Raw genomic sequence first — 19,836 nt, 5'->3', positions numbered from 1 at the left:
TTGAGCACTAGTCTTGGGCGGCACACATTGGCATCGGAGAACTTTGGGCTGTGCTGTGGCACGCTGTGAATTGATGCACGAGGTGCAGCAGAACTATGGTGGTGTGCTGCCTTGTGTGGCATGCACACTTAGCTCATAGAGAGGAACTTTAGCTATACTTCAATCTAGCAAACGTGAATTATCGAGAGAAAAAAAGAGTGGTATTGAAATTTCACAAGGCTGCCTTTATGTGCGATATTTTGTGCTTGTGCATGAAAATACTGTGCAAAGCTTATTTGCACCTTACTGTCATCAGGGTCCCAATTTAATTGCACCACAATGTGACATGCTATTTTGGTATTGCCCATGGAAGTTGAGAAAACAGCAACTAAGCACTGTTGTAGCCAGACAATCTGCCAGGGAGTTTGGTGCTGTGAAAGGAAAGAGGATTGCAGAGAGGATGTAGTCACCCGTACACTGTGTGGAACGTTAAAAATAGCTAAAAATTTACCCTGCCAATGTGGCCTAGATATTGTCCCACAAAGCCCAAACACCAATCCGTACATCCTGCTCACACGTACTTCTGGACACAGAAAGTATATTGGTATGAAAAAAACTGAAATGGTGATTAAGTAAAGATAAATTAGTATGTTAATTACTCACTTAGTAATTCAATTGCAGGACTATTTACAACTTAACATGCCCTCCAGATATCAAATGCTAGTATGGTTTGTACATTGGGTTTACTGTACTAAATCTGTTTTCAGGCATCAAATTCAACATATAAAAAATGATACGTTAGGCTCAGTGGGTTCAAATATAACCAGTGTACAGCGGGTAATAGATAACACAAGGCTAACAATTTACAGATTTGGCATTGCTTGGTCCTCTTTGTGTTCTGTGGGCAACTATCATCACTACTGTCCCCAACTATTGTAATTTTTTCACCCCTTGCCTTCCTTTGCACTGTTAAGTCTTCCACAAGCCCGGATTTTTAGAAGTCTATTGCACTTCTGTCAAATGTAACATATCTGGAATTTTACAAACATGCGCATTTGTGGACATACACAATTTGCAGCTTATGGTCCCCATTCTTGTCCAAAAGAGCAGCATTGAATTGCTCATGTGGTTATGACCTAGCCCCCTTAATTTTTATGGGGAAAAAAATTGCCGCACATTATAGTACTGCTGAAGGACATTGTTGCACTGCTATGCCTAATACACGGCTAGCTTCACAAAGCATGCTAGCATGCATGTGGATGTCTCAAAAGCTGCAAGAAATTCACTTACTTCACATCAACTCATGGAAAACCAAGCGGCAAGCATGATTAATCTTGGACCGACTTTTCGGCATGGAGAAAGCGCGACGTCATTCTACTTCACTGGAAGTTACTCTCATGCAAACATCCTGGCCATAAATTGAAGATGGCGCCCAAAGTGTCGGCGAGCATGCTCATCGTTATTAAAATTCAATGTCTAGAATAAAGGTGCAGATGAGGTGTGAAGTGACATGCAATCACTGCCCTTGATTATAGATGTATCAATGAATGAACGTACTGCTTGAAATTGTGGAAAAAATGCTCTAGCGTGGGCGATTGTATATGCAGTAAGTAGTTGGGAAAGCGGTGGCAAAACAAGTGCACATACTGACAGGCAAACTTCCCACCTGCTTTGGCCACTTCCCAAGCATGAACATAGCCATAGATGTCGCACAGGCAGCAGGACACCACCCACTCATTTCAACAAAGGTGGGCTAACGCAGGAGAAAATATGTGGAGGAGTGCCGCTATAATCAGCAGGAATATGAAATAGTCTACATAATTGTCGCATGTTTTGGGCAGACTTGAAATCTTGGGGCAGTACAGATGTGATGAAATCGCAACTTTCTGACAACACATCAGTAGCAGATGTGTGCACACAATTAGCAGCTCAAATAACAGCTAGATTGCACGAGACTGACTGATCCTTAGAGCGAATGTTGTATTGGTAAAATTGAAACTGATCTGTGGCCATAGCATGTTGATGTGAAACTTGCGAGACAAGCACCACTTGCTGTAAATGTGCCACCAAATGCACAGGCATTTCATATATCTTGTAGTTTGTTTTATACTTAGCAGGCAGTGCTGTGAAAGCTATGCAAGTAGTGTGGTTAATGTATGATGCTTTTTACAGAATACTTTATAAACATCACCTCATGTATTACTTGTGCACCTTTGTACTTTTAGTAGGTAACATCCTAAGTTTTGGTTCAACATTGTGCTATGGCTGCTGGCCACAGAAAGTTTCCACTGCTTGTTTAATGGCAAATAGGTTGATGGCAGCACCTACCATATAATCACATTATATATTATGACACAAAAGCATCAGACTTCATGCATTCCTGTATCTCTCATGCGGTGAACAATTCTTTGGTCAGTCCTGCAGCATTGAAGGGAAATGTTCGAGACAAAGGAAATGATTTTGACGCTGACTGGCTTGTTGAGCTTACTGAATTTTATCTAACTGTATGGTTAGCAACATTATCTACAGTTCCATTCTCTAATGTGTTGCTGAAAAGTATCTATTATGCTGTGCTGTTAACATTTTTTTGCACCTCTGCTGAAACATGTGCTTCAATGATGTGCATCTTGTTAAATCGAAGTATTAATCAACAATCAGGTTTAACTTGTTTGGTAAAACAGGTACAGAAAAAAGCAGGCTGTACTTCTGAAAATCTGGTTTTAACCAAGTATAGTTGCAGCACACAAGGGCAGAGAGCTATACTTTGCAATATTGTAACTCAAGTATATAGCAGAAGTACAGAATTAGCTGCTTATTGAAAATTGGTTGCAATCGAGATAAGAGTGATGTGAAAGTAATTGTACATAGTTCATGGCTCATCACAACACCACCTCAACCACATTTCTGCACTACAGCAATTTCACACTGACGGAGAGTGCCAATGGCAGTCATGGTATATAGCCTCAGCCAAAAAAGCTATCAAATGAAAAAAAAAAAAAGCTGGTACGTTGCAGTGTGAAAAAAAAAAAAGTTGCTGAAAGAAGCTGGTGACCTTTAATTTAAATACAGGAAAAGTGTAGTGTTACGTCTCAACAGTACAAAGGCGTTAATTAGAAGTTTGCCACAAAGCAAACACCCACCCATCCATCAGCGCCTATCCAGACGTCAATGCGGTATGGACATCGGACTCACAGTTAGATATTTGCCCCGAGGCAAACCCCCACCCATCCATCAGTGCCTATCCAGACGTCGCTGCAGTGTGGACACTCTTGACGGATCCACAAAAGACCACTACCCCCACCACTACACGACAGCCTGAACTAATGATGAGGGGGGCCCAACATTACATGCTACCGAGCAACGGTGACCTTGGATTTGCAAGTTGCCATGCTGCCACATATTCCATACCATCGGGCTTCAGAGGCGAGGTTAATGCGGAGCGTTGCGATAGCATTGGCGTGGTATCGCAATGGATTCGACAATGGCGATTTGCTGCTAGATAGTCTCCTTCAGATTTCCTAGGCGAGTCGCGACAGTATTAAAAGCGGAAATTTTTGTGCAGTATGGTCAGAGGGTACTGATGTGAACTCTCACTTGCTCCTGCATAAAGGTGGCTTCCATAACTGGAGCCGTGTAGCTAAGCCAATAAACTTTTTCCTTCATTTATACTACTGGACGTATTCGTTGATTGGCTGGGTGGATTCCTTGCCCTAACGCCACCCTAAGCTGTAACGGTAGTCTCTCTGTAACTACTGAATGTGTAGAGAATGTTTTTTAAACATAGACATCAAGTAGGTAATTACCTATATAATGTTAGCACTCATGCAATGCTGCATTGTCAGTGTGCTCAAGGCACTACAGCTTTTTCCAACTTTTCGTACTACTAATACTATTTGCGAGTACAGTCGAACGCCTTTGCACAAATGTGTGGGACCTCTGAAACCATTTGTTGTACAGGTCACTTAGTTGTAAAGGCTGCGCAGCCCGCAATAGAATTGGGACAGAATTATTCCTTTGTTAGATACATCATTTCGTTGTGGAGGTGCTTGATTGCAGTGTCTGCTGTGCCACTGCGTGCTACAGTAAAAATAATTTCCAGAGATCCACACTTTTCCTATGATTAGACAGCAAACAGCCTTTCTTGCATTTCTTCCACTGTCTATTTCTGATCCCAATTTCTGAAAGCCATTACTAAAAATTGCCACATTAAAGACATGGTGAAGCTTGCGTACCTCTTTGCTTGGCTGTCTGATGTGCACAGTGCAGCGACATCTTGTCAGCATTTATGCATGGGTCTCTGATAACTGCAATGCGAGGCAACATGCTGCACCAGAGATTAGAGGCAATGTTGCAGCTAGATATACAAATCTGTTCGACGCTTCAAAAGATGCGATATTAGCGTCGCAACAGGTTATCTCAATGTTCAAAGCTGTAATGAGCATTTTCAGTGCGCAGCCGACATTTGGTGTATCCACATGCCAACATAAAGAAGTAATGCGACACAAACAGCTACGTAAAACTTGTATTCAAAAAACCAGAATTGCCTAGGTAGCAGCGATGAAATAAATGTAGCACTTTCCAGCTTTAATGCTTGGAACATATTTTTATGGCAATGTGCCTTTTCCTGTTATTACACACGGCCTATTCATGATGTTTACCTTCTGAAGCTCAAGTAAGCTGTGTACTACCTAGACTACAATAATGCTGCTGCACTTTCTCTGTATTCAGCAGTTAGTGTTACAGTGTGTCATAGCCTTCGTTGCCACTGCACAAGACTCCAAACTGAAGCTAAGGCGGTCCATGCTGAGAATGCTTAGAACATCCTTTGTGGTAGCGGACATTCTACAGTCGGATGTTAAGCGTTCACTGTGCCATTTTCCCCCTATGTCTGTGTGTGTGACAAATGTGGCAACCTTCAGGTTCACTGCGGCACACTGCATGCCTGCAGGTGTGCACAGTATGACATGCCATTTCATGGCACATCCATGCTAGCACTACAATTCTTTACCAGGTTTTTCTTGTGCTTTGAGCTGCTTGCCAGTCACCATGAGCGTATTTTATGGATGCTGCTAGGTAGGTCTATCCCACTAATATGAAAGTTACCCGTGTCTTGCACCAGCCGACTCCAGCCTATGCCTGTGAATTCTAATCTCCACGTAAACCCTCTACTACACTTGACTGAGTTTCCCTTCCCTTTGTGCTCATTCTGGTACAGACTACTCATTATTGGCTTGATGCATTCCACAACATGACAACTTGTCTTAATCACAACCGGAATATCAGCTGCTTGCTTTTACTCTAATCCATACTGTCCTTTTCCTGTCTTTTAACGTCTTGCCTATCATTTTCTGTTGCATTGCTTCTTGCTCAGCCCTTATTAAATTTTGTTATCCTCTATGATGGAATGCACTGAGATTGTGTACTTTGTTAGGATATTGATAAGGCTACTCTTTCTTACTATCAGTGCCATGTTCAGTTTAGCTTATTTATATTCAACTAAACCTTTTGCAATTAGTGTCTGCCGTGACTAATTCGCCTATGATACACACTCCTCCACAGCTTCAAAAGGGTATCTAGCAATCAGAAAGTCTTGTTTTTTTACCAATTTATTGAACATTAGTTTTCTCTGCATTAATCCATACACATACATCTAGACCTTGTTGGTTTGAGTCCTCAATTGCCGTAAGTCATCACCGTTGCTAAAGACTGCGTAATCTGCAAACAGCAGGTTGGTGAGATAATTGCTGCTAATTCTTGCATCTCATCCTTCATGTAACATTTTGAATACTTCCAAGCATGCAGCAAATGTCTGAGGCATCCAGGAAAGTTATTTGTCTGACACCCTTCCTAATATTTTTTTCACTTTCCTTGTAAAGAATGGTAGCTGCAAAATCCCTGTAGATAATTACGTAAGGTATCCACATTTGCTTTCTAAGCTCTTAAATCTAAAAATTCATCCACGATTTGTATTTCTGCTGAATCAGATACTTGTTTTTTAATCTATGAAGGGCCATATAGTAGTGGTGTTATATTGCAGAATTTCAATGGACGGCATGAATGAACACCAGCCTGTTATTCGGGCTTATTGAAGTGAAGCACTGCCCTAATTCTATTCGAATTTACCTACCTTCGTCCATATGTGAGACTGCCTACTGCATGGTGCTGCAGTTGCCAGTAGCGCGCTCCCCAGATTCGGGGTTTGTTGTGTGGGTTCTAAGCTAGCGCACCGGGCGGCAGTTGCGCCTGAGCTCTGACGCAGTGAGCATCTGAAGTGGCGCAAAAGCTGTTTTCCAGTTTTTGTCATGGCAGAAAACGTAAAATATGGAGTGTTTGCTGGAGCAGTGGTACTTGATTAAATTTGGCTTTCACCTGGGAAAAACTGCTTCAGAGATGCTTGCTGTAGTATAGTGTCGCCCCCTGTCAGATCTGTGTTATCATACATTTATGTTTCATAGTAGTTTAGCTAGATGGCGCACCCCCCTTCTGTCATGTGACGAGCTGGGACCAATCGGGAGGTGTCATCTGGCACGTGAAGTCTTTATTAGTAATAAACTGCCGCGAGTCGGCTGAGTCTTCGTTCCGGTTTTCATCGGGAGCAGTTAGCTCAGAGTCTCCTTCACTGCGTCAGCGCTCCCCGCGCGTTCGCTGGGCATGGGCCCCCACTTGCCTGCCGCTGCCGACACAACACTTGCCTTGGTTAAGGAGGCTTACAAAGGCAACGTCCTGTCAAGGCCTCAGGTTTTCCGGTGGTTCAGTGAGTTCAAGAACGGATGGAAGACCATTGAAGATCTGGATGCCCTTCAATGAATGGTTTGGATGAAAATGTGGTCAAAGTAAAAGAATCTCCTCGACTCCGACCATCGTTTGAATATCACATTAATTGCTGAAAACCTCAATATGTGCAAAACAACCGTTCGCAAAATGATTTCTGACAACTGGAACACGTGGAAGGTGTGTTCGAAATCGGGTCAAACATGACGAGTGCTGAACGAAAACGATAAGACAACGTTTCCTGCGAGATGTTGGTGCAGTTAGAAATTGAGCGGGACATTTTAGATGGTGTAAATAACAGGCAACGAATCATGGGTGTTCCAGTGCAACCCCGAAACCAAGTGCCAAAGTTCGGAGTGGCACACTGGGCGAACTACTCATGCCGCAAGAAAGCAGGAATGTCGAAGTCCAAGGTAACGACAATGTTCATTGTCTTTTTTGACAAGAGTGGGGTGATCCGCAAGGAATTCGTTCTTCTGGGATGAACCATCAAAGTCTCATTCTACAAAGCAGTCCTTGAGCGCTTTCACAGAACCGTCAAACAAATGATGGGTTATTGCTGATCGCTGGAAGCTGCGCCACGACAACGCTCTAGCCCACACCACCTTTGTTGTGACCACCTACCTAGCCCAGATAGGGGTTGCAACCTTGTCGCAGCTACCGTACAATCCCACTGTGAGCCCAGCAGACTTTTTTCCTGTTCCCAAAGATCAAGAGAAGCCTGAAAGTTCAGCTTCGACAATGTTTCTGTCATCCGAGCTGCATGTCTCTGAAAGAGGTTATGGCTGCTGACTTCCAGGAAGCCTTTGCAGCGTGGAAATCGCATTGGCAGCTATGTATAGGCACCCAAGGAGACTATTTTTTGAAGAATTTTAATATGTACTGATCGGATCAATAAAATTTTTTTAACAGTCTCATTACTTTACGAAAAAGCCCTGTACAGCAGTTCAAGCAAGCCAAATGGGTCTATAATTCTTAGAATTTGATTTTCTCCTTTTTGTCAATTATGTTGACATTCTTCCAAGCCTCTGGCACATGTGAAGTTATGAGAAGAGTATAAAGCTTTGCAAGCTTTTAGTGTATCTTTTATACGAAGCCATTATTCCATCTCCACCTGCCACTTTACCCTGGACATCCCTTGCAATGCCTTTCCAACTTCACCCTTGGTTACACTTGAACTTTTCTCTGCAGTCACATATAAAATGTTTATATGGCTGTCCTGTATACTCTACAGTTCTGTGTAGCTTAATTTGTCTGCTGCATTTATTAAATGGTTGCTAAGGACACTGCCCTATATCTTTACTGCATATAGCTTGTTCGTACTTGTTGCACGTTCCCCATAATTTGCTGCTTCCTAATTTTTTCGCTATATTCTGATTATTTAGCGATTAATTTACACCTCTGCCAGATCAACCTGATCACTAGGGCTAAGGACTTTTATATGCTGTTTCATTAGAGCTTCGTAGCTCGGAAAAACAACGATCAGAATTTCAACCAAAGCTTCTAATTTTTCATTAGTTCCTATTATCTCTATGCTATTCTGCATTTCCTTCTCTAAGCGCTAATATCTACATGCGAGCAACATGAGATTGACCCAGTGTGTGTGTGTGTGTGTGTCTTGTGCAGGGCACAGCAACTGTGGCCTCAGGAACAGTGTGCTGCCAGGCAGCACAGGCGGTTTGTCTAGCTTACTCTCTAACCCAGCCTACTTGGCAGCCTACCAGAATGGCAATGGTCTGGGCTCTTTATATCCCAGTGACATGCGTCTCTCCGAAGCCTCTCTCGGTAGGCTACTAAGGCAGAGCACTCTCCAAACTTCACCTGTCGGCACAGGACCTCGAGCCATCCGCTCTGCATCACCTTACGCACCTTACAGGTACGTAGGTCTGGTAAAGCCTGTCAGTGAGTTACTAAGAAAATATTCGTAGCACAGGACACTGAAAACCAGGAATACAGAAGGCAGAGCACAAACTTCAAACTGGAGACTGCTATTCCTCTTTCCAAGAACAAAGTGCTGTTGGAAGTTAGCACTCAGTCTTGTGCATTCTTTCCCATGACTTAAGCTGCAAATATTTTCTGAGTAATGACATGCCAACAAGCACAAAACGTTATGATGGTGCCTGACAATGAAGGAGTAGGTGTTTCAAGGAAACGTGACAAAAGCGTTCACAAACTATTACTGTTTATAGACACTAGCCTGTGTACAAGTGCATAATGAAAGTTTACTTGCAATAATTAAAGCTTGGGTAATTTAGTTTCGATTCCTTCGACCAAACCTCAACATTTGCTGGCTGAGCTGTTTTCAGCATGCTCTAAAGCCATGTAGTTTAAAAAAGTCGTTATTTAACTCTTTTTGGTTTCCCAGGGCAGAGTGACTTGCGCATACACCTGACAGGAAGTCGTCCATAATGCACTAACAAAAATTGCTAGCATGCGATATTCAAGCTAATGAGTCGACGGGCTCCAAGAGGGTGCCAGAGAACTGGGACCTGTTTGCAGCTCTGATGTTTAGGACACACATGCATTTATCTGCCACAGAATGTGGTAGTGGCCAGTTGCTGTTAAAAACATGTGCCTGTTGGTACAACTCTCAATTCTGTTTTGGACTATTTCATTGACCTTCAGATTACAAGCAACCATGCGTAAGCCTGAGCCTAACTCAGTTTGCTGTGTTCTACAAGCAAAGCAAAAAAGAAATATCCCACCAAAGTGTGTGCAAACAATGCAGCACACTTGCAAATTCCAGACTGTTTGCTGAAGCTACAAGGGTATTTGTTCTCTGCATCACCAACTTCATGCCATGTTGCAATAGCTTCAGCCAGCCAATTGCTTACAAGAACTGAAAGAAAGGACTTGTCTATGTGTACAATGCTGTTTGAACAGAAGGATTAGTGGTACACAATAGGCCAGCACCTTTATTTGGGACATGCAGCCAATTCTCATTCTTGGTTAGCTGATCGGACTCATAGCTGTCTACTCCTGTGGCAACAAGGCATTGCTTCTGGTTGTGCATATTTGCAACACCCCTTACCCAGTTCATGTGGAAGCCTGCGTGGTACTAAAAACAAAGTGTACTCAACCTCTGAGAACATGTTGGACTAATATCTTGTACATTTGCAGCTATCAAGGGAGCCCTTCTGTGGAGCGGTCTTTAGCCTACGGATGCGACCCATTCCGCGATTCCAGAAGCCTTTCCCCAGATTCGGACTCCAGTGGTGTCAGCTGTGGCACAGAAATAAGCACCTTGTCAGATCTCATGGTATGTACTTCATAAAGAACTTTTGCTAACTGTTCATTGCTTCTAGTGGTTCTGCTGTGACATGTTTGCATGTGATTGACCATGTCATTATGTGGAACACCGCAGACATATTTCTGCAAGCTGCAGTGCCGATGACATCTTCTAATGCAGAGTTCAACCACTGCACACGAAATTATCACTGCAGTGAACGCTTTACTTATGTGCTACTGGCGTGTACAAGGCAGTTTCATATATTAAATTGTATTATTGGCTCAGTAGTACACGAACAATTGCAGGTGGAAAAAACAATTTCAACAGTTCAACACAGTGCCCCTAGATGGTGTCAACAGTACTGCTGCTCCTGTCTGCATCTTTGCTATTCAGCAAGTAGTAATGTGTACTGGGACGCTAAATCTCTCTGATGGCATGTAAAAGAAACACAAGGTGCGCACCTATGCTGTTCATGGATCATGAATTAATGGAATGTCTCGCTATTGATTGCAGGATGCACTTGTAAGTATGCACATTGTGCACATCTCCATTTTTCTGAGTAGGAATTTTCTTTCACTCGTATTTCAAAAAGGTCGTATTGCATTTCTGTGCATGCCCGACATGTACAGTCAACAATAGATTTTTCACATGCCCAATAATTCGAACGCCTTCGTGGCACTGCCATGTACCCCATGAGCCAATGTATAAGAAAGTCTGAAATTTCGGATGCAAAAAGCCCGTCGCCGTCCGATTTTCTGGACTATCTTCTGGGACTGCAGGTCCAAAATGGCAGTAGTCAAAGCCACCAGCGCCATCATTTTGATTATCTTTTCGTCTGAAACCGGTGCTCTTGCAAGCAGCTTCGCTGACAGCCATGACCACCACTGCGGCAATGCTAGGCCTAGTTATTTCAATGTTCGCTATCAAGCTTGCTGTGCTGTGTTTTTCTCTGAAACAATTCGTCACTGTCAGAAATGGTGCTCGCTCTGCCTTTGTAATCTTTGCCACTAGCTTTGAAGCTCGAAAAGCACAGTGCATGGTATAATGCCTGTTCCCGAATGTCAGCTTCATCTCAATATAGCGGTGTTATGCAGCGAAGCATGCCAAGAATGGGAAGAGGCACTTGTCATGGGACACAGTATGAATTCCTTAATGGTTTTTAGTATGTCGGGTATTCTGGCAATCGCAGGCGGTTTGCCGGATGAGCAATGGCGTAAACGTGAATGGCCAGTTGGTGGCGCCAGCTGGTGGTGCAAACCTTAACCACACAGAGCCAAGCAGTATATTCATCGCTGCTCGTGTAAATTTTTGACAGCTGCGTAATCGTGTTCATAATTGCGCTGCTGCCGAAAATTTGCACCAGCAGCAAAGCAGAATATAGTAGGTTAATGCAACTTTGGCTGCTTGTCTGGCTCAGCTCTGCACCACCTGGTGGCTGCACCGCTCTGGTTGCTCACATTTACATCCCGCCCATCCTGAAATCCACCCAAACCACCCCCGTTTGCTGGAATACCGGACACGCTAAAGCTCTCCAACTATACACGTGTGCACCCACAGTCTCCTATTGCAGTACAAGCACTGATACACCTAATAAGTGTCCTGGCGGGCATTTAGAGCTATTTAGGATGTGCTTGTAGCAATTTGAACCCTTGAGGGCAGCAAATAGCATGCATTCATTGTTTTTGGCTGCCTGATTTATGGGACATTGACTTTGATTGCAGTCCTAATACGCTTGTTCTTTCAAAACCTCAACATTTGTATAACCTGTTAAAATTGTCATCGTAATTTGTTAACAGTGTGCAATAACTTTAGACAAGCCAGTTGTAAGGCACATATCTTGACCATATGTAACCAGTGTTCTTTGAACACATTTTGTAGAACCCAATATATTGCTCTCTCAAAATTAAAAACCCACAACAAAATTTTTAAGTACTTGTAGGGGATGTAGATACCACGTATAAAATACTAATCCTAAGTACATAAACTACTTTCATATAATTTCGTTGAACAAGGCAGTTAAATCACATGAGCTATATTTGTGTAAAAATTCAGAAGTTGTTTCTAATGTTTTTAAATCTTTTGTTGCAGTGGTATAAATGTACTCAAAATTCATTTTTAATGTTGTGGTATCGTGTGTGTAAGTGGTTATTTTACTGCAACACCCCTTTTACTGTAAGGCTGAAAATTGATATGGATAATAAAGTAAATAAATATTTGCATGCTAGAAATTAAGAAATATTTATGCAAAAACCATCAATGATTGTCAATACGAGCAAATAGCCAGTGGGCGAGTACCAGCCCCTTCCTGCAGCCAGGTTGCTGTGAGCACGCGCCCTTCAGGGTATTCCTGTGACGAGCAAGTGAGCAAAAGCCTCATTCCTCCTCCCCCAAGCCCCTACCAGCAACTGCCGTACCTTGTCGTACCTACCACGAAAACAGCTGAAAAAGCCAAAGAAAGCTGTTCGCTTAAAGCCTGTGCCATGTTAATGTGAGGTGATACAGCCAGGATCAACAATCTTACTAAACACTGCATACACTACTGTGCATGTTTATTGTATTGCAAATGCCAGCATGGTAGCATACATCACACTTAATTCTGCTACCCCTTGCACATTCAGGTTTTGAAATAAGGGCTTGACAAATGCAAGCATGCAATGCATGGCTTAAAAGTAACTTCTATTAGTCCAACTCTAGTTAATTTAATTTTTTGATTAATTCAATTGCAACGAAAGGTCCCGACCCATGCAACTACATTTGAGACCAAACTTTCGTTATGTTGATCTTAAAATTGGCTTTCACTAGATCACTTAAACTTGTCTGGTCCGCACGCACTTGCCTGACCCCAATACTTGCGACACCTTTAGCAGCGATGTCAGTCTTGGTGGAGCTTAGGATGCAGCTAAAAAAACATGGTGTGGCTAGGCGAGAGTTGTAATCTGCATTCTTTGTACTGGTTACATTGCCTGCTTCTTTCATTTGGTGGCCATCTTACAAGGGTTCTGCACACTGAAATCATGCGATCATTGCTTGTATAAAAGGGAGTATTTACTTCCTTAAACTCTCATTTGGGAGCATGACTTTTGTGCCCATTCTTTTTCATGGTACTGCATTCCTTGTGCCATTTAAAACTATACACTTTTGAATTAAACATGGTTCTAGTGTGCTTGTAACCTACCTATAGAACTGTGCAAAAGCACATATCTTATCGAGTAGTGTTAGTGAATTGTAACCCAACATTACATCCATTGCAGAACTCCTTGGTAATGTCGCCTAGCCCTCGAGCCCACACGCATACAAATGGCTTCAGTATGCGCTCGGATCTGGACCTGCTCAGCAACCCGTTCTCATTTCTCACGGACCAGCGCTGGTCGCCTGCTGGCAGCCCACCCACTTCAGGCTTGGAAGACTCTGACAATATTGAGAAGGCGGCTAAGCTGCACAGATCTGCTGCGAGTGAGTTCATCCGGCTACTTGTGCTCAGGGGTGTGTGAATAGCGAAAGGCTTTGAACTCAGTCAAACATCAATGTTTGAACAATGGCATCGCATTTACTGGAAGCCTGCCATGTCATAGTGGCTCAGTGGCTATGGCATTCTACAGCTGAGCACGATGTTGTGGGTTCAATTCCCACCATGGTGGCCACGCTCCATTGAGGTCAGTGTGCTAAAATATTTTATTTTAGACTTAACTACTTGTTAAAGGGCTTCTCATCAGGCCCCATTGCAATTCAAGTTACACAATGAAAGTTGTAGAATGACCTCTAAAGAGCATTTTATCATAGTAAATTTTCAAATTGGTTCATTATTAAAATGTTGCGTTGCAATGCTGCTAAGAGGCAAGCCTCAGTTCCATTGTAGACTCCTCCTTTGCTTCAACTAGCATACGTGACAGTCCTTCCATGCCTTCTTTCGTACAGTAGCCAAAGGACTGCAAGATGTTTGACATGAGCCCCCACCTCCCTTTCTTTATCCCTCTTTGTTGCGCGGCATGCTTCCAAGGGCATGCAGGCTTCTGTTCGAAATTTCAGCTGCTCTTGGGGTGTGCAGTTATTGATTTACACATTGCCCTTGTCTGCAGCCTCATCCTCACTAGGGGTACCTTATAGCCTTCGAGTTGCTTTGGGATGTTAAAACTAAAGTTCCTTTAGATACATTTTCGATCACCTACTAGAATAAATTTTAGAGCGCAACTTTTATGCGCCCGTTCCTGCATTGAGTGTCTGCATGCCTCGCCGTCGTACGTTGTAACCGAGCAAACGCGCCCAAGTGAAAGATGAAAGCAAATGTGGAGCACAGTGGGTGATGAAACAAAAATGCGCGCAGGAAAGTGGGAGCAGAGGGAAAACGGCCTGCACATGTGCCGGGTCGTCAGCGGCCACAGCATCCGCAGCTGTGTTGGCGATCTCTTACGCATTTTCAGGGGAAGTGGGAGGGGGCGGGGGGGGGGGGTGGCACGAGGTGGGGAGCCCTATGCTTGTCCGCGGCGTCAGCTGCTGAGGTCAGTCTGCAGTACCAGTGTGTGACGGCGATCGCTGCTCCTGCAAGAGGTGATGGCGAGCGGCTACGAGTAAGGCTCAATGTGACGCACGCTCCCTTAGGTGTTGTCGCCGCTGACACTGGTGGCATGATTTACCTGCGACAAAGGGCCGCTCTCGTTGGTGGAATGAAAGCGTGAGAAAAGCATAGGGCTACGCAAGACGGGCTGTGCGGCGACGATGGCTACACAATGGCGCCAGAGTAGCACACATCATCTGTGTGGAAACAAAGTGCTGCAAGAGTGGAGGTCCGTCTGCAGCAGCTGCTGTGAATCTCGCCCACGCGCTGCCTCTTGCGATCTCCCAATTAGCGAGGAAGTCTCACCACACTTCACTCCATTTGCAATGTGCTGCACGATACAGATTGTCCGCACTAGCTACACTACTCACAGCGTTCTCTTTCTAATATAAACTGTGCCCCTATATAGTCATAATACAATATACCGTAAAAACCGTCGTATAATACGAGGTTCTTTTTTGGTAGTATTAGTCTCAAATTTTTGCCTTGTACTATATGCGGATCCAAACAAAAATTTCAGTCAGAAATTTGGGCTAGAAGTTGGTTTCGTTACTGCTGCGTGGCCATGGCTTGACTTCGTAATTGCTGCATGGCTACAGCTTGGCTTCCTTACTGCTTGGTCTCGTTATTGCTGTGTGACTACAGCATCGTTTCTTTATTGTTGAGTGCGGACCTTGGCAGCACATGTGCAAACCACGCTTTGCGAAGTGCACCTTTTTTATTCCGCACTGAAGGACCAAGATGTCCAGACCACGAAAACAGTACTCGGCTGCTTCCAAGAGAAAAATTATTTTAGCCGCACAGGAAATCGGCAACAGTGCAGCCAGGACGCAGTTTGGAGTCAACGAGGGAAGCATTTGTGGATGGCGTTGACAGAAGAAAGCCCTTTTCACGTGTAGCGGAATGCGAAGCTTTCGCGGCCCGAAGAGTGGGACATTCCCGGAAATCGAGCTCGCCCCGATTGAGTTCGTATGCCAACGAGCTGCGCATCTAGCTGTGAACGTGGAGCTTATGCAGGCAAAAGCTAAGGAGCTTGCAAGAGAAAAAGGGCTACCGAGCTCTGCCTTCAAAGGGAGCAAACACTGGATTTATCGCTACATGTCCCGTGCTGGATTTTCCTTACGCCGTTGAACATCGACTTCACAAATCCTGCCAGAATCGTTCGAAGAGCTGCTTGTGGCTTTCCAGCGCCACATTGTTTCGCTGCGCAAGTCCAAAAACTTCTAGCTAGGGCAAATCGGCACTGCTGACCAAACGCCGGTTTATCTGGACATGCCATAGCCCCTCACCGTGCATTAAAAGGGCTCTAAACAAGTTCATGTCCGGTCCACTGGCAACGAGAAAACGCGAGTTACCGTCATGTTGTCGGGCACAGCAGACGGATGCAAGCTTTTGCCCTATGTCATCTTCAAGCGCAAGACGATGCCTAAAGGTGAGGAGGTGCCAAAGAATGTGAGATGCCATGAGAGAGGCTGGATGAACGAGAATCTTGTACTGGACTGCATAAAGTCCGTCTGGTGTAGGCGGCCCGGCGCACTGTTGTTGTTCCCGTCCATCCTTGTGCTGGACACATTTCGTTGCCATTGGCCGACTCAGTCAAGAGGCTGTTGTGCGAATCCGGCACTGAACTCGTCGTTATCCTGGATGGGATGACGTGTCGGCTGCAGCCTTTAGATGTTTGCGTGAACAAGCCGTTCAAGGACACGGTCAAGCAATGTTACACAGATTGGATGTGCTCAGGTGAGCCTGCAGTGACGCCGACCGGGCAGCTGAAGCGGCTTCGCCAGCCACACTATGCAAGTGGATTGTGGATGCATGGGCGAGAATACCAGAGGACCTTGTGCGTCGCGCATTCAAGAAGTGTGGCATCTTCAATGCGCTCGATGGCACAGAGGATGAGTACCTCTGGGAAGATATGTGCGACAAAGAACTATCCAAAGAGTGCAGCTGAGGAAGACAGCGATTGAAGTGCAGAGTGCAACTTAAATAAATGTTTTCAAGTTTTCCTAACTCATATTATATACGGATAAAACTTCCTTTTTCCATTTCGTGTCCCAAAAATTTCACCTCGTATTATACGCAGGTTCTTACGGTACACGCGCAGAGCTGCGCTCAAACTTTGCATTAGGCAGCATCATGATCATAGGTGAATTTTTTCTTTTGAAAAGTTTCGTAGAAAAAAAAGGAGCTAAAGGTAAGCAGTCAATCAACATGCAACAATGAGGGAGGTGATAGAAATACACCTGTGCTAGACTGAGCACCATGAGAATGAGCAGCAAAATGAAAGTTAGCTCATGAGAGTTGCAATAAAGGAACAAAGCAACTCAGCATGAGAAGATGCTACCTAGTTATATGTGAATATTAACTTTCAAATAAGAATTCGACATATACCTTACTTTGAATATGAAATACTAAATATGCAGATGCACTCATTACCCATTTTCTTTTCACTTACCATGTTGAAACATTCGTTACATTACCAGAAGTAAAAAATATACCAGAAAGCCATTACAGTGAGAACTTGTTACTTCTCCTTTTTTCATTTGGAGAATTGAATTGTCTCGCTATGTTGCTGTATACAGGGTGCATGCAGGTCTCAGACAAACTTGCAGGGACTCCCAAGGCCCCTTCGAAGCTTTTCCAAGGGGGGCAGAGTGGCATCCAGTGTAGTGAATTTTTACTATAACGTTTGCAAAACACCATAGTTACGTTTAGCTACAACGCAGTTGATAAAATCAGCACTTTACTCTGTTATTGGTATTAAAATTGTTATACTGAAACTGGACCTTTTATGCAAGTAAGTATAGTTACTTACATATTTTTCTTGCTTGGAAGTGGCATTTCTCTCATCGTGCAATCTGGTAAAGAGAGAAAATTCACTAAGGAAAAAAAATGATTTTGTTGGATTTGAGTCTGACCAAAGATAGTTTCATACCATGTTGATATCTTTACATTGACAGTGAGACGAAACCTGCAAAGCGCTTTTGTGTCCACTCGCTGCTGCAGCTGATAGCATCACCCACTGTGGACGCTATCGGCCATTTTTGCTCGCCCATGCTTTGAAGCTGGCACAATCTCCTCTAAGAACGGCGCAAGGGCGACATGAAAAAAAAACTAGGGCCTGCCGCAACCACTTTTGTACTGAGCAACCAATGCGGCATGACCTCGCTGCATCGTCAACCTCGTGCACCTTTCTCCCATCTCCCTTCCACTCCTTTGAAGCACGAGTCTGACGGCGAAGGGAGAGAGGGCGATAAAGGTGTGCCGTGCAGGGTGTGCGGTTCAAAGGCATGTGTGTGGCATGCAGGCGGGTGTGACAGCTCGCATTCTTTTCGTATTTTACTCTGCCATCTTTTCTAAAATGAGAAGTTTGCTGGGTCCATGCTGATCTGCCATACAGAGCGGGTCATGAAATTGATCTTAAACAGTCACACTTAAGAAATTCAAGGGTTTTCAAGGAAAAAAAGAATTCCAGGATTTCCAAGGGCCTTGAAAACATACTTTTCAGTTTCAAGGGCCTGTGTGCACCCTGCTATACAGCATCAAATGCCCATTAGCTCAGAGGCATCTGGCAACTAAAATGAAGTGATGATGTACATACTGTTTGCTGTGATCTGTGCTTACAAAAGGAGCATGAAAACAAACTTTTTCTCTTGCATTTTGTAGCACAGCTCACCCCTTGTTTTCCTTTAGTGTGAGACGTGACTGACTCGCTGTCATTGAAACACTGCATTTGCAAGAATGGAACACACGGTAGAGTAATGCGGCATGTGAACATGGGGGAGGGCATCTGCGATTGCTTGAAATAAAAATCACCGCCCAAGCAAGCTGTACAGATGGTTACCAGCAAAGCTGAAACGTGCAGCCCCGGTGTTTAACACTGGGTTAATCCCGACGGTTCATTAAGTGACGGCTTGGTAGGCTGCCAGATCCTCGGTACGCAGTTGCTGCTTGCACTCGGCTGCACAAGCCTACTGTGCCCGGGATGCAGCATCGGCATGGCGTAGACAACCTCATTCCCCGGGAGGTTCTGCTCGCTACTTTGCCGATTGAAAGCTGCCTGCTCCTAAGGAGTATGTATGAAGCATGGCCTACCCATTTTGGAGCCGGAGAGAAACTGCTGCATGCGCGCCTGTCTGTGACAAAGAGCAACAGCATCACTACTGGTGCTGCTAATCCACCACCACCTAGATAGCACAAAGCCTTTTCATTCCAATCTATGACATCATGTTACCTGGCCTGACTGCCATAAAATTACTATTGGCTACTCAGGAGCATCTCCATTAGATTCTGACGTCACCACTTTCATCATGCCAGCCTTGTCAATGGAAATTTCAGGCCAGGTAGCATGACGTCATAGATTGGAGTAAATCTGTGTTATGCTATCTAGGTGATGTTGGCTAATCGTGCGCCTCTTTCTCTTTTCTTTTCGCACGTGAGGTTGCGCCGGAATCAGTTTGCCATACACAGCTTCGCTATAAAATTTCTGCTTGAATTACAACCCCAACAAAGAATGTGTAATGCACCTGTACTCGAATATTTAGAACAGTGCCTTTAGCATAATGTGATAGGCACAGGCATCATGCTAACACCCATTGCAGATTGCCCATGGCATCTGTGCATGTCCCAGGTGTTGCTTGGGCTCATATCGCGATAATGGATTGCCCATTGCGCTATTTCAAAGATGCTAGGCAGAAGCAGTGTGTTAGGGGCAAGATGGGTTTGCAGGGTGAAGCTGGCACATTTGCTGGCAAGCTGGCACGTTGGACTTATTCCTTGAAAATGCAACCTTGTTGCAGTTGAACTCCTTTATGCTATCGCCCACTTTAGCTTTTGTTGTGCTGGCTTGTAGCCTTGCTGCTCCCAAACACGTGCCTCTAGTTCAGAAGTTTGCTTTCCTGCATAGCTTAGTAATCAACTGAGCTTACCTTGTGTGTTAAATTCTACGACTGGAATGTGCCAAGTAGCACAAGATCAGGTACACACTTGCAGGTTAGAAAAGCAAAGGATCACACCTGCTATCGCACTGCCAGCAGTATTACCATATTTACACGAATCTAACGCACACCTTTTCTCTAAAAAGAATGGGTCTAAAAATTGCCTGCATGTTCAATAGAATATAAAATCGACTGTACTCGCAGTGTTGGAAATGGCATACGATCAGAGCAGTCACCGTTTCCTCACCATCATATGGGCCGGCGGGGCATGTTTCTTGGAGGGTTGCTGTAGGTTAATTTTGTGCAAAACTCAGATTACTTTCTGAGATGCTATCACTTCCTATAAGATTTCGCACGACTCAGCCCCG

The 19,836-nt window shown here is 44.2% G+C and overlaps 1 protein-coding gene and 1 long non-coding RNA gene across 5 annotated transcripts in view; one reads left to right on the top strand and one right to left on the bottom strand.

The window, feature by feature from the left end:
* Positions 1 to 19,836, top strand: part of LOC126531506 (cytoplasmic polyadenylation element-binding protein 1-like) — a 33,052-nt gene that overhangs the window by 3,680 nt on the left and 9,536 nt on the right. For all 4 annotated transcript variants that reach the window (XM_050179050.3, XM_050179051.3, XM_050179048.3 and 1 more), the window contains exons 4-6: positions 8,377 to 8,626; positions 9,871 to 10,009; positions 13,231 to 13,432. In XM_050179050.3, coding sequence (XP_050035007.1) covers positions 8,377 to 8,626; positions 9,871 to 10,009; positions 13,231 to 13,432 — 591 coding nt within the window. The remainder of the gene's footprint in view (positions 1 to 8,376; positions 8,627 to 9,870; positions 10,010 to 13,230; positions 13,433 to 19,836) is intronic.
* Positions 204 to 17,393, bottom strand: LOC140218622 (uncharacterized). Its single transcript, XR_011894829.1, has 2 exons — positions 17,347 to 17,393; positions 204 to 4,303 (listed from the first exon to the last, which is right to left on the bottom strand). It is a non-coding gene; the product is annotated as an uncharacterized lncRNA (long non-coding RNA).

Source organism: Dermacentor andersoni, chromosome 5 (assembly GCF_023375885.2).
Source record: "Dermacentor andersoni chromosome 5, qqDerAnde1_hic_scaffold, whole genome shotgun sequence".
Lineage (NCBI taxonomy): Eukaryota > Metazoa > Arthropoda > Arachnida > Ixodida > Ixodidae > Dermacentor > Dermacentor andersoni.
This window is presented reverse-complemented; position numbering and strand designations above follow the sequence as displayed.